The sequence below is a fragment of the Natator depressus genome, chromosome 5, assembly GCF_965152275.1.
Source record: "Natator depressus isolate rNatDep1 chromosome 5, rNatDep2.hap1, whole genome shotgun sequence".
NCBI lineage: Eukaryota > Metazoa > Chordata > Testudines > Cheloniidae > Natator > Natator depressus.
In genome coordinates, this window is record NC_134238.1 from 25,771,324 (window position 1) to 25,785,520 (window position 14,197).

Consider the following 14,197-nt stretch of genomic DNA (forward strand, 5'->3'; position numbering starts at 1 on the left):
TTTTTAGTCTGCAGAAGAGAAGAATGAGGGGGGATTTGATTGCTGCTTTCAACTACCTGAAAGGGGGCTCCAAAGAGGATGGATCTAGACTGTTTTCAGTGGTAGCAGATGACAGAACAAGGAGTAATGGTCTCAAGTTGCAGTGGGGGAGGCTTAGGTTGGATATTAGGAAAAACTTTTTCACTAGGAGCGTGGTGAAACACTGGAATGCGTTACCGAGGGAGGTGGCGGAATCTCCTTCCTCTGAGGTTTTTAAGGTCAGGCTTGACAAAGCCCTGTCTGGGATGTTTTAGTTGGGGATTGGTCCTGCTTTGAGCAGGGGGCTGGATTAGATGACCTCCTGAGGTCCCTTCCAACCCTGATATTCTGTGATTCTATGAAGAACAGCAGTTACGAGAAGGTGAGTAACCATTCTTTCTTCGAGTGCTTGTTTATGTCAATTCCAATCAGGTGACTCCCAGGCCCAAATTTCAGAGGCGGGGTCAGAGTTCAGATATCCACTGACTGGAGCACCGTTCTATCAAAGGCCATGAGGTCTTGGGCCTGCTGGGTGATTGCATAATGCGATGTAAACATATGTATTGAGAACCACACTGCTGCTCTGCATATTTCCAGGGTCGGAACCTGCGCCAGGAACACTGCTGAAGAAGCCTGCACCCTGGTGGAGTGCGCTGTGAGAGAAGGGGCAGGCACCTCTGCCAGGTTGTAGCATCCTCGGATGCAGGACGTGATCCATAATGAAATTCGTTGAGAGGAGACTGGAAGCCCTTTCATCCTGTCTGCCACAGCCACAAACAGTTGGATTGACTTCCGGAACAGTTTCATTCTCTCGATGTAAAAGGCTAGAGCTCTGAGAATGTCCAATTAGTGAGGCCTCTGTTCCCTGCCACTTGAGTGCGGCTTAGGATAGAACACTGGGAGGGAGATGTCCTGGTTGATGTGAAATTGGGAGACCACCTTTGGGAGGAAAGCTGGGTGTGGCGTGAGCTGGACCTTATCCTTATGGAACACCCTTTATGGGGGCTCTGATGTTAAGGCCTTGAGCTCAGACACCCTGTTGGCTGAGGTTATCACTACCAGAAACACCACCTTGTATGAGACGTAGAGCAGAGAGCAAGTCGCCAGCTGTTTGAAGGGTGTCCCCATCAGTTTGGAAATAACCAGATTAAGGTCCCAGGTCAGGACTGGTTGTCAGACGTGTGAGTATAGCCTGTCGAGACCTTTCAAGAAACAGCTGACCACAGGGTTGGCAAAGACTGACCGGCCCTCTGCACCTGGATGGAAAGCAGAGATGGCAGCCAAGTGAACCTTTACTGATGACACGGACAGCCCCTGCTGCTTAAGAGGGAGAAGGTAGTCCAGTATAAGTGGTATAGAGGTGAGCGTCGGAAGCGGAGAGTGTTGCTCCGACCAGACTGAAAATCTCTTCCATTTGGCCAGATAGGTAGCCCTAGTGCAGGGTTTCCTACTGCCAAGGAGAACTTGTCTAACCAGGTCCGAACAGGAGAGCTCCATCGGATTCAGCCATGGAGCTTCCATGCTATGAGGTGCAATGGCTTGAGGTTCAGGTGCTGGAGATGGCCATGTTCCTGAGTTATTAAGTCCAGGAAGAGAGGCAAGATGACTGGGGCTTCCACGGACATCTCCAGGAGAGATGCGTACCAGTGTTGGCAGGGCCAGGCTCGAGCTGTCAATATCACCGAAGCTTCTTCCCTCTGCACCTTGTGAACGAGAGGGATAGGCGGGAACGTGTATAGGAGATGGCCTACCCAAGGGAAGAGGAACACGTCCGCGACGGAGCCTGGGCTGTGATTCAGGAACGAGCAAAACTGCTGGCTCTTCCTGTTGTGTTGTGTGGCGAACAGGTCTATCAGGGGAAAGCCCCACCATTGGAAGATGAAGTTTGTGACATCAAGGCATAGGGATCACTCATGGCTGTGGAATGACCTGCTGAGATAGTCCGCCAACTCGTTCTGTACTCCAGAGAGGTACAATGCTTGAAGATGTATTGAATGCTCTACACAAAAGTCACAAAGCCTGACGGCTTCCTGGCACAGGGGAAAGGAGCACGCACCCTTGTTTGTGGATATAAAACATCGCCGTGGTGGTGTCTGTCATAATTGATACACATCTCCTGGTCTAGTGGGCTTGGAAAGTCTGGCATGCTAGGCGGACCACGTTCAGCTCTCTGACAACGTGGAGAGTGAGTTCCACCTGAGACCAGAGGCCTTATATCCTACGGTCTCCCAGATGTGCTCCCCAGCCCAAGGCCCCCACTAGGAAGGGGAATGGATGAGGACTGTTGAAGGGGACCCTTGCACACACTACCTGCGGGTCAAGCCACCACAGGAGGGAGTCGAGGACCGGGCAAGGCAAGTCACGACCCTGTCCAAACTGTCCCGAACCGGCCAATGCACTGAGGCTAGCCATGATTGGAGCAGCCGGAGTCTGTGCCAGGTGTGTTGCACCACATAGGTACAAGTGGCCATGGTGTCCCAGGAGTTTCAGGCAATTTCTTTATGTGGTGGTGGGGAACTGCCTGAGACTTCGAATGATATCGCCCAGGGCCCAGAACCTTGCTTCTGGGAGGTATGCCCTGGCCTGTGTCGAATCCAGTACCAACCCTATAAATTCTATCCACTGAACCAGGGACAGCGTAGATTTCACCACGTTCAGGAGAAGGCCCAGCTTGTCGAACATCATTTTTATGAAGTCGAATTGTGCCTCCACTTGGGCCCTGGAGCAGCCCTTCATCAGCCAGTCATCAAGGTACGGGAACACCTGTACCTGTCCCTGCGCAGGAACGCGACTACGACTGTCATGCACTTGGTAAACACTCGAGGAACCACTGACAGGCCGAACGGATAGTGGTGGTTGTTCACCACAAACCTGAGGTACCTTCTGTGGGACAGTGTAATTGCTATATGAAAGTATGCATCCTTCAAGTCAAAGGCAGCATACCAGTCCCCTGGATCCAGGGAAGGGATAATGGAGGCCAAAGAGACCATGCGGAACTTGAGTTTCTTCATGAACCTGTTGAGCTCTCGCAGGTCTAGGATGGACCTGAGCCCGCTTTTGGTACTAGAAAATACCAGGAATAGAAGCCCTTGACCTTCAACTCCTGAGGAACCTCCTCCACTGCTCCCAATGATAGCAGCAAGTGCACCTCCTGTATAAGGAGTTGCTTGTGAGAAGGGTCCCTGAAGAGGGACAGGGAAAGGGGGTGGAAGGGCGGGAGGGCCAAGAATTGAAGGGAGTATCCCCTTTCTACTATTCAGAGCACCCATCGGTCCAATGTGATACAGGACCAAGCAGGGTAGAAAGGGGATAGTCGGGACGAGAAGGTAAGAGAGATTGGATCCAGCCTGTGTACTGGTGTGCCGTCCTCAAGCGTGTCTTCAAAAGGCCTGCTTCTGACCCGACGACAGCTTAGATTGACCAGGGTCCTGGCCTCAGGACGGGTGTGGTCTCTTTCTGCTGCTCCTGTTCCTCCTCCGGGAACTGTTCTGTCGGTTCTGCGATTCGTAAAACCAAGGAGGAGGTTGCAGCCTGAAGTGCTTCCGCTGCATGGAAGGAGTGTGGAGGCCCAGCAACTTGATAGTGGCTCTTGAGTCTTTTAGGCTATGCAGACTTTTCTTTTGTTTTCTCCTAAAAGAAAGCTGAGCCCTCCAAGGAGAGGTCTTGGATAGTCTGCTGGACTTCATATGGCACACCAGAGACCTGTAGCCACGAGCTCCTTGTCGGGTTATGGCCACGGGGGTTATGGCAACCCCCGTGGCCATAACCCGAGTAGCCACAACCGCCCTGTCCAGAGCGGCCTGCAGCAAGGCTTGGGAAATAAGCTTGCCCTCCTTCACCAGAGCCAAAAACTTGGCATGGGAATTCCTGTGGCAGCAGCTCCACAAACTTAGCCATTGCTCCGCAAGTATTAGAGTATCATCTGCTTACAATGGCCTGCTGGTTCGAAATGCGGAGCTGCAAGCTGCTGGTCGAGTAGACCTTTCTCCTGAAGAGGTCAAGTCTTTTTGCCTCCCAGTTCTTTGGGGAGGGTCCCTGGTAGCCCTGGCATTCATGCTTGTTGGCAGCATCCACCACCAGGGAATCTGGTGGAGGATGGGTATACAAGTGTTCGTAGCCTGTCGACGGCACAAAATAGCGTCTTTCATTTTGCTTAGCCCGGGGGGGGCAATGAGGTTGGAGTCTGCCACAAAGTCTTTGTGGTGTCAGAAACGGTTTTTATGAGGGGCAGGGCAATGTGTGCAGGCCCAGAGGGGGCAAGAATATCCACCATGGGATCAGCATCCTCCACAACCTCCTCAGCCTGGATGCCTAGGCCCTGGGCAACCTGCTGCAGCAATTACTGCAGAAACTTCTTGTCCTCTAGAGCTGGGGCTACAGAAGTGCCTGGCACCGCCTCTTCTGGAGAGGAAGAAAGCCCCGGAAAGAGTGGCTGCTCCTTTCCTTCTGCGCCCAGGGAGGTCTCATGGCGCCTGGGGTTCCCGGGGTGTTGATGTCGAGCCCAACAGTTGCCATGACCTTCAGTGCCGTGACTATAGAAGACTGTTGGTGCCAGAAGAGTCAGTGCCGGTGTCAGGACCACCGGTGCCAATGGTACTGGTGACAGTGCTGATGCCGATGGCATCATTGTAATAGGTGGTGGTACCATGGGAGCCGATGTCAGTCCCATGAATGGTGGTAACCTGGCATCGAAAAGCGTTGGAGCCACTCCTGATACTGCTGGCACCGACGGAGCCGGAGGTGGTATAAAGTTAGCTGAAGCTACTGATGCCACTCTGGAATGGGACCCCTGGCTTCGCCCTTGGCTTTGGTGGAAGGCCTAGCATGTCCAGAAGGGCCACTGTGTCAGGTGTTGCCATTGCGCCAGCCACGGTGCTGGGTAAGCATGATGATCCCGCCATGACCTCAATCTCCTACTCCTGTCAGAGTGAACAGAGTCAGACTCCGACTTAGAGTTCTCCGAGAAGGAGGACCACGGAGATGCTGTACTGCGAGGCACCGACAGTTCACAGCATGGGCTAGGGGACCTGCGTGGCTCCCACACCTGGGCTGTTGGTGCTGAGGGGTGCTCTGGGGACGGTGAGCGCCACGACATCACAGCAGGCTTTCCCCTTGACAGTACCAAGGGACAGGACCGTGCCAGTGATTCATTTCTCCTGGGAGGGGAAAATGGCGCCGTAAGGTGCAACAAGTTCTGGGCCACCCAGAATGCCTCCGGAGTCTATGGGAGCTGCAGCTGTGGACTCTGTGGGCCCGGTGAGTGGACAGGGTCTGGACTCGACTGCATCACCACTGGGGCAGGAGTCGATGTGACCCTGGCAGTCGAAGGGGCCGAGGTGGTGTGGCCCGACTGGGATCTCACAGTGGCTGGTTCCTTGGTCTTGGCGAGGGAGAGTGGCCCCTCTCCGGCCTCCTTTTCTTTTGTGGCACCAGCAATTGTGACCGGTGCCTGCCCACAGCCTATACGTGGGAGGAGCTGTGACAGTGCCAAGAGTCTTGCAAGTCCTTTTTCAGCACCAGTTCCCCTGTAGATGGTGCCAGAGCGCTCCGCGCTAAGAAGGAGGTGGTGCTAGGCGCAGGATCCCCCAATCTGGGGTCTGACTGGGGCCAGAGCGTGGCCTCCATAAAAAAAAAGGACTTTAAGACGTTGGTCTCGGTCTTTCAAAGTCCTAGGGCAAAACCCACGACAGATCCTTCACTTGTCTTTCTGGTGACTCTCCCCTAAGCACCTTAGGCATGAGGAGTGCGGGTCACTTTTAGGCATGCGCTTGCCACAGGCCTCACAAGTTTTAAAGCCTGGGGACCAAGGCATACCATGGGACTGGGAGCATTGCAGGTGGGGGGAATCCCCAAAGAAAACCTAACCACTAACCACTAAAAATAACTACACTACAAGTATTAATAACTAATGCTAACTAACAGTATGAAGAACTATATACAAGGAACACTGTGAACGGCGTTTACCCAGGCAAGAGCTATGGAATGTTCCAGCTAACAAGTAAGAAGGAACTGAGGGGGTGGTGGGTTGGCAGGGCTCTGTACTGAGGCCTATGAAGACGTGACTCCAGGGGGCACCCAGGCTGACCTGAAGGATTCTGCTATGGGAAAAATCTTCGGCTGCCATGCACGCACACACCTGATTGGAATTGACATGAACAAGCACTTGAAGAAGTCATCCCACACCTCAGCCTCATTCCCCCGAGTGGGTCCTGCAGTGGGGAGTGGGCATGGTTCCAGTCCTGGCTCGGCTTCAGCCCGTTTTATCTTTGTGGTCCATTGCAAAGCGTCTGGCTGTTTGAATTTGGCCCACAGTCTGCCTATTGACTACCCCTAGTGTAAGTAATCCACTTCAAATGCACACCTCTGGTTAATTCAGATTAATTTTCCTGGATGTCCCCCTACAGACAAGTCCTAAAACTATTTTTTTCAAATGTGGCCTCTAATTTGTGTGCCTCGTTTTTTCAGGTCTCCCATTTTAAGACATTTAGGACCAGTCAACAGAAGCTATTGGTATTCAGTGCCTGTAAAAATAAGGCCTCAAGTTGAGCACTTCCAAACTGAACCAAATAAAACTGATACCTTCAAATCAAGACTTGATTTCTTTCTAAAAGATTTGCTCTAGTTTAACCACAAATGATTGGACTTGATTACTGAATTATTGAAAAAATGACTAGGTGAAGTTCTATGGCCTATGTTACACAAAGGGTCAGAAACAGATCATAATGGTCCCTTCTGGCCATTCTGAAAATCTCTTAAAGAGTTAGTGGACACTTATGAAATTTTTTACCAAAATAATTTGTTCCTTATGGAAATTTATATCTCCCCTGTTAAACACATATTTTGTGGAGGCTAAGTAGATTGTATTCACTGTTCGAACATTAGTGCCACTGAAGTCAATGGAAGTGCACTCATGCTTAAAGTTAAGCATGTGTGGAGGTGTTTTGTAGGCTTAAATTTAAGAGACAGTGACATTTTATAAAGCATTTATTTAATCAAGCTAGTTTTAACCAACAAGCTGCTTGTTTTATTAGAGTTGTAAACACTAGTGAATTTAAACAATTTAATTTACATTAATTAATATGGTAGCGGCCGTAACTCCATACAAAGCAGAAATCAAGACAACTGCTATATTATTACCTGGAGATTTTTCTAGCCTGTGTTTTTGTAATGCTCGGTTCTGTAGTGGAAACGCCACCCTCTGTTACAAGATCATCAATAACATCAGTAATACCACTCAGTCCAGTAATTTGCAGGGGATTGTCTATAAAACTCAAATTAAGGAAAAAACAATGTCGTTACTAAAACAGGAATATATTTCCAAGAAAAACTAAAATTAAAATATCTTAAAATCTTCACTTTTGAGCTCAGGTGGCCAAGAATATTCTCCTTATTCAAGATCAAGTTACTCATACTCTTGTCTACCGAGTTGCCCATATTTCTATGTGTGTATAGTTAGAAAAGGAGTACTTGTGGCACCTTAGAGACTAACCAATTTATTTGAGCATGAGCTCACGAAAGCTCATGCTCAAATAAATTGGTTAGTCTCTAAGGTGCCACAAGTACTCCTTTTCTTTTTGCGAATACAGACTAACACGGCTATTACTCTGAAACCTGTATAGTTAGAGTTACACAGAACAATATTCTAGGTGTGACGCACATCAATCCATTTTCAGTCAATAGATAAATACCTCTTCAATACAGAACTACAGCCTGCCGGGTTGCATTTTTATTCAATAACTTTGTAATGGTTTCATTGTGTTAATTCTGACTTTTAATATGAGTATTTCAGTGGAAGTTGTGTGCGCTTATCCAAAAGCAAAAATTAGCCGATAAAAGTAACATAAAAAACCATGCATAAACACTCGTAATGTCTTTCTTAAATGCTCAAAATGTGCAAAAGAAACATAATTTTCAGCGGACTGCAGGGTGTCTTATATAAAACATGTTTATTCATATCCTATTACTGCATGTTAAGGTTATTCTGATCCACGTTACGTGTATACAACTGCCTGACTAGAAAAGCATTACATATATGCCTAGATTTCTATATAGATAAGATTTCCAGTTTGATACTCCATTTTCCAGTAGGCTTTTTAGAAATACAATGTTGGCAATGTAATTTAACAAAATCTGTGATTATTTCAAAATACTTACCTATCACCTAAATTTTCATTTACATGAATGTCTGAAATAGAAATAGCTTTAATCAATTAAAACGTAAATACATGCATTAACATCTAATTTCTGTGCAAATGTAACAAGACATATAGATTTGTTAGATGAAATATAGACTTTTCCAAACTGGATATGTTCATATTACAATGAATATATGTACTATTGTATAGTCTTAACTACCTTGTGCTCATGACAGGATTTGGGAATACATTATCTATAGGCCACTACCAAATTCACAGCCATGAAAAAATGTGTCACGGACTGTGAAATGTGGTCTTCCCCTGTGAAATTTGGTCTTTTTTGTGCTTTTACCCTATATTCTACAGATTTCACGGGGGGGAGACTAGAGTTTATGAAATTGGGGGTCCTGACCCAAAAGGGAGTTGCAAGGGGGGGTGTCACAAGGTTATTTTAGGGGGGTCGTGGTATTGCCACCCTTACTTCTGCGCTGCCTTCACAGCTGAACAGCCAGAGAGCAGCTGCTGTTGGCCGGGCACCCAGCTCTGAAGCCAGTGCCCCACCAGCAGTAATGCAGAAGTAAGGATGGCAATACCAAACCATACCATCCCACCCTTACTTCGGTGCTGCTGCCTTCAGAACTGGGCAGCCCGACAGTGGCAGCTGCTGCCTGAGGGCCCAATTCTGCAGGCAGCAGTGCAGATCTAAAGGTGGCAATACTATACCATGCTATCCTTACTTCTGCACTGCTGCTGGCAGCAGCTCTGCCTTTACAGCTGGGCTCCTGGCCAGCAGCCTCTCCTCTCCAGCTGCCCAGCTCTGAAGGCAGCGCCTCTACTAGCAGCAGTGCAGAAGTAAGAATAGCAGTACCACGACCCCCTTACGATAACCTTGCGACCCCTGCACAACTGCCTTTTGGGTCAAGACCCCTACAATTACAACACAGTGACATTTCAGATTTAAATAGCTGAAATCATGAAATTTACTATTTTAAAAATCCTATGACCATGAAATTGACCAAAATGGACCATGAATTTGGTAGTGCCCTAATCATTTAGCATCACTATTATTACTTAGTGGTCAGAGACATTCAGTGTAACAAATATCAATCTTGGCCCTTAGCTTGGAAGTTACAGCTCTATGTTTAAATACAATTCAGTAACAATTATATAATCAGTCTGGCTTTTTATATCATTTGATGTTCACTGCTTATAAGCAGATCTCACTTGGGAACTGAGCTTTTAAAACAGTGGTGCCAACACTTTTCCTGTCGTGCCCTGCTTTATCAGTAATGGAATCTGTTCATGCCTCCCACCATTACTGAACAATTGGCTCAGCAGAGGACCTTGGGCTGAAGGCAGAGCTCGGGGCAGAACTGGGGATGAGGGAGGAGTTGGGGCTCGAGGCCTGGTGGGGGAGAGAGAGAGAATGAGGGCAGAGCTGGGCTGGGGCTGGAGCCAGGAGAGTGATAGGAGCTGGGGGCAGGAGTGGAGCAGGGAGGGGAAGTAGGACTGGGGCCAGGAATTGAGCCCAACCTGTGGCTGGGGTTGGACCTGGGAGTGGAGGAGTGGCCAGAAGCACAGCTGCAGCCGGGGCTTTGGACAGAGTAGAGCTGTGGCCGGGGCCAGAGTAGAGCTGGGAGCAGAGCAGTGCTGGGTGGCTCTCCCTCCCCACCCTCCATGGGGCTGGCCAGGGCCCCATCGCACGCCTCCAGGGGGGCATGCCCCACAGTTTGGGGATCACTATTTTAAAACCATTAGCTAGGCTGCTACAGCTTGAAAGCTAGATTCCTAGTCACTCACCAAAAGTACATATAATAGCTAAGAATGTGAAAGAAGAGAAAGGCAAGAGAATTGTCACTGCACATACTGCCAAAGAGAACTGTAATGTCAGTACAACTATTTACTTTGCACATTGAAATGAGGCTAGATAAAATAAAATGAGCATTCAGGCTAGGATACAGCTAGGGGAACTGGTATTAGTGACATATAGCAACACATTTCATTGTCACGGACATGGTGGACTGGAGTTAAATTCTCATCTCAAGTCACTGGGCAGATAAAAAGGAGGGAATCAGACCCAAAATTATTTACTTTTCTTCAACAACATTCTAATGGAGGTATCTTTGGACATAACACAGGATATAATACCCCTCTGGACTGTCATCAAGCATTAAATGTACATCTGTACATTAAATGTGTGTGCATGGGTTACAAAAACAGAGCTTCTACACTCCTGAATGCATAAATCAAGCAACCGAGAAAAGTGGCATGATACTTCACATAATGCTAATGATCTCACTGCACACTAAGCCGTGGGGACCTTTGTTGGGCTTGGCAGAGAAGGTGTGTTGCTCCTTTAAGGGTGGTTAGAGAGCCAGAGAGTTACCTGCAACATGGAGGCAGCTCCATCCCAGGTCAGCATGGGGATGCTGACCTATTAACCCCTGTGACGAAGTGGGGGATTTTCTTGTTTTTCCCTTGTTTTCCAATGGTTTGCATGCAGAGGGGGTGGGACTCAGTTTCCCTGGGTGTTACTGGTTTACAAGGTGATGGGAGAGGAAGTTTGTTGTTACAGAGGACCGGCGAGGGAACTTGGGACCCCAGCCAATGGCCTGGAGAATGGATAACCCAGCGACTGATGACCCGGAGGCCCAGCTCAGGAGTCGCAGCGGGTTCTGGCTAGTGGGAGGACAATGGGTTGTGAAGAGAGGACACCGGTGACCTAACCAGCTGGTTCCAGCCAGAGGGGGCCAGAGGACAGAAGAGGGGAGAGGAGGCCCAGGCAACCCTGTTTACCTGGAGAGAAGACAATGGACAGAGGCGGAGCTTGGGGCCGGTGATATCAGATGCCCAGCCGGGAAGTAGGGGGGCTCTGGGCTGGAGAGGGAGAGCAGGCAGGGCCCACCTGGATTCAGGGGAGACTTGGATGTGCTATGCTGAGGGAGGCCAGGCCTGAGGGCCCTGAGAGTTTCCTATGCTGTGTTCAAATGCTCAATAAACCCTCCTGTTTTATGCTGGCTGAGAGTCGCTCTGGTCTAGAGAACAGGGTGGCATTATTCCCTTTGGAAGTGGAGGCCCTGGGGGTCCACAGCGAGTGGACTCCCTGAGGGGACCCATGGCAAGGGAGAGGTGCAGCTCCAGGAGGTGGAAGGGCTGAACCCCCGAAAGAGAGCGGACCCCCGAGAAGGGCTGTCTCACTGAAGGGGGTTTCCCCCACAGATCGCACGGGGCCAAGTGTGGGCACAACCTATGAGTCTGTGACACCCCCTCCCCGAGGTGACTGGAAGAGCGGGGAACTATTTATGCTCATATCTGGGCAGTGAAAGGCCTCTTTTTGCCTGTCAGGCAGAGCACCACCCACCTTTTCAGCAATGTAAGTAGTTGAAATACCAGGTTTTCGTTATGATCCACTTTGGGCATTATGCTAGCTGCTCCTTTTGGGGGTCTGGGAAGGAGTTTTTCCTCACTGCCAGATTGGTGGGGATTTTTTGCATTTCCCACAGTGGACTGGAGTTTTGGGGGAGAAGGGAAGAATGAAAGGAGGGGATTAGGCTATGAAGTCACAACTCATTATGTAAGTGCAGGTACTCCATAGGGAACAGATACAGTGATCAGATAAAATGGATTGGGAAAAGATTTAAAGGAGGTATTCACTGAAAGAGGAGAAACTGTGGGAGGGCACGCTGCTGTGGGGTCGGGACTCCTATGACTGGGTATGGCAGGGAGTCAACCCCTCCCCCCTTTAGCTCCATTGACCCTCAGTCGAGGTGAGGAGGGGAAGGTCCTAGCAGCCTCCTTGGGTATATGTAAATGATTATGGAATTACCTGCACTGTACATTTTTATCTGCTGGGTACTCCCAGACATTTAGGAATAAAATTTGCAGCCTAACTAAACCACATCCAGTCTCTCCTCTCCTCCTTCCAGCCTAGCCAGACAAAGAAAGATTTCAGCAACACAAAGAAATGCGTCAACTTGCTTTTAAACAAATAAAGGGGAAAAAAGGTAAATTAAAGAATGATACCGGATGACGACTTTATACGACCCAGAAGGTTAGCAGATGAATTTGCAGGGGAAAGAGAGTGAGCTTGCAAGGCTGTATAACTGGTTACAGAATGTTCAGGTCTTGAACCCTCCTCTTCTTCATCCGTAAGATCTTCAAAGTCCACAGAGCTCACATAATGTGCTGATGCAATGGAAGAATTAATAGACACAGTAAGTAAAACAAAATAAAAAAATCCAAACAAAAACAGAAAATGCAGTGAAATAGTAATATATTTATGAATTTGTGTTATAGATTGATTAATATACCCTTCTAACAAAAAAAACCCCAAACCCAATGTATTCAGATCACTGTGCTGCTGAAAGTTAACCAGTTGAAGTATGGAGGCACACTGCCCCAGTCTGAGCTCCAGAAGTCGTCGTGGATCCTGGAATTGCCAGGTACACGGTAGCCTGCCCATGTGGAGGACTAAATTGTGGCTCATCCATCAATTTTGTGTATCAATACAGAATGTAGCCATGATCTGGCCGTATATTTGATATGAAATTATATGATGTTCCCTCTTGGCCTCAATTAATCAATACAGTTCAGCAGAGCTACCCATATACGTATTTTCAATCCATTTTCTAGACAAAAATAATCAATTACATAATCAATACCTCACCACTAAGAAACCAATTTAATTGATGTGACCTTTTATTAAATCAGGCTAAAGGGTAATATTATATCCTTTTAGTCACCAAAATGGCATGAATAATGTAATTTTATTACAACATGGGGAAAACATTCAGAGGGCAAATTATCATGTTTTACAAAATTAGTGTGGAAGCCAATGCAAGCACGGCATTTGATTTTACAAAATAACTGCAATAAAAACCATTATTTCTAAAACCCAAGATCAGGTCCTGCATCTTAGTCGTAGAAACAATTAAAAGTATATCAATAATTTCTAGTCCAATGTGGTTGAGTAAATTCCCTTTATATCAGTGCTCTAATTTTCTACCTTTCATGTTACCTCTTCTTGATTGGTAATCTGATCTTTTCCCAATTTTGTAATTGAGGTAACATTACTTTAAGTGGTAATAAATTTGCAAAATTCCATGATTCAGCACAGGGACCAACACTCCTCATTTAGCAGGACACATACCTTCATCAATAACTCCAACACCTTCAGAGAACAAGGAAGCTGCACCCAAGTTTGGACTGGCAGCCATTCCTAAATCTTCTATTGTTTTTACTATCTAAGAAAAGAACTCACATACTTGATAAAAGTATTTTTGATTAATGTTTTGTTTAACTGAAACAATTATATATCAAATATTCATGAAAGGATTGTTTTAAACAGAAATATCTATTTAACATTTTAATAAATATATTCTTATTCAAAACATTTTCAACTAAATAAATAATTTGGTTGAGACAGGAGCCAAAGCAGCCCTAATTGAGTCTTGTTCAATTGGTTCACGTAAACAGCTAAATCTTTAAAAAAACATACCCTGCTAACGTTTACAATACTATTCACATGAGTAGTCCCATTAAGCTCATGCTACTCATATGCCTAAGGGCTTGTCTACATGGAGAGTTAGTGTGTAGCAAGTCAGGGTGTGAAAAAAATGGTTACCTACCTTCTGTAACTGTTGTTCTTCGAGATGTGCTGCTCATGTCCATTCTACTCTAGGTAGGTGCATGCGCGCCCACGTGCACAGTCGTTGGGGACTTTTCTCTTAGCAGTATTCATAGGGTTGGCTGCAGTGCCCCCTTGAGTGCTGCAGTCATGCGTCGGTATATCAAGCGCCACTGATCCTACGTCTTCTCAGTTCCTTCTTGCCGGCAATTCCGACAGAGGGCAGGAGGGCGGTTATGGAATGGACATGAGCAACACATCTCGAAGAATAATAGCTACACAACGTAGGTAGCCTTTTTTCTTCTTCGAGTGTTTGCTCATGTTGATTCCATTCTAGGTGACTCACAAGCAGTATCCTTGCAGGTGGGCTCAGAGTTCACAGTCTAGAGCAGTGCTCACCAACCAGTCGATTGTGATC

At 47.5% G+C, this 14,197-nt stretch overlaps 1 protein-coding gene across 1 annotated transcript in view; it reads right to left on the bottom strand.

Annotated features, from left to right (window-relative positions):
• Positions 1-14,197, bottom strand: part of CPLANE1 (ciliogenesis and planar polarity effector complex subunit 1) — a 183,830-nt gene that overhangs the window by 22,333 nt on the left and 147,300 nt on the right. Inside the window, exons 43-46 of the mRNA XM_074952488.1 lie at positions 13,303-13,396; positions 12,177-12,338; positions 8,173-8,203; positions 7,156-7,287 (exon numbers count right to left, since the gene is read on the bottom strand). Coding sequence (XP_074808589.1) covers positions 7,156-7,287; positions 8,173-8,203; positions 12,177-12,338; positions 13,303-13,396 — 419 coding nt within the window. The remainder of the gene's footprint in view (positions 1-7,155; positions 7,288-8,172; positions 8,204-12,176; positions 12,339-13,302; positions 13,397-14,197) is intronic.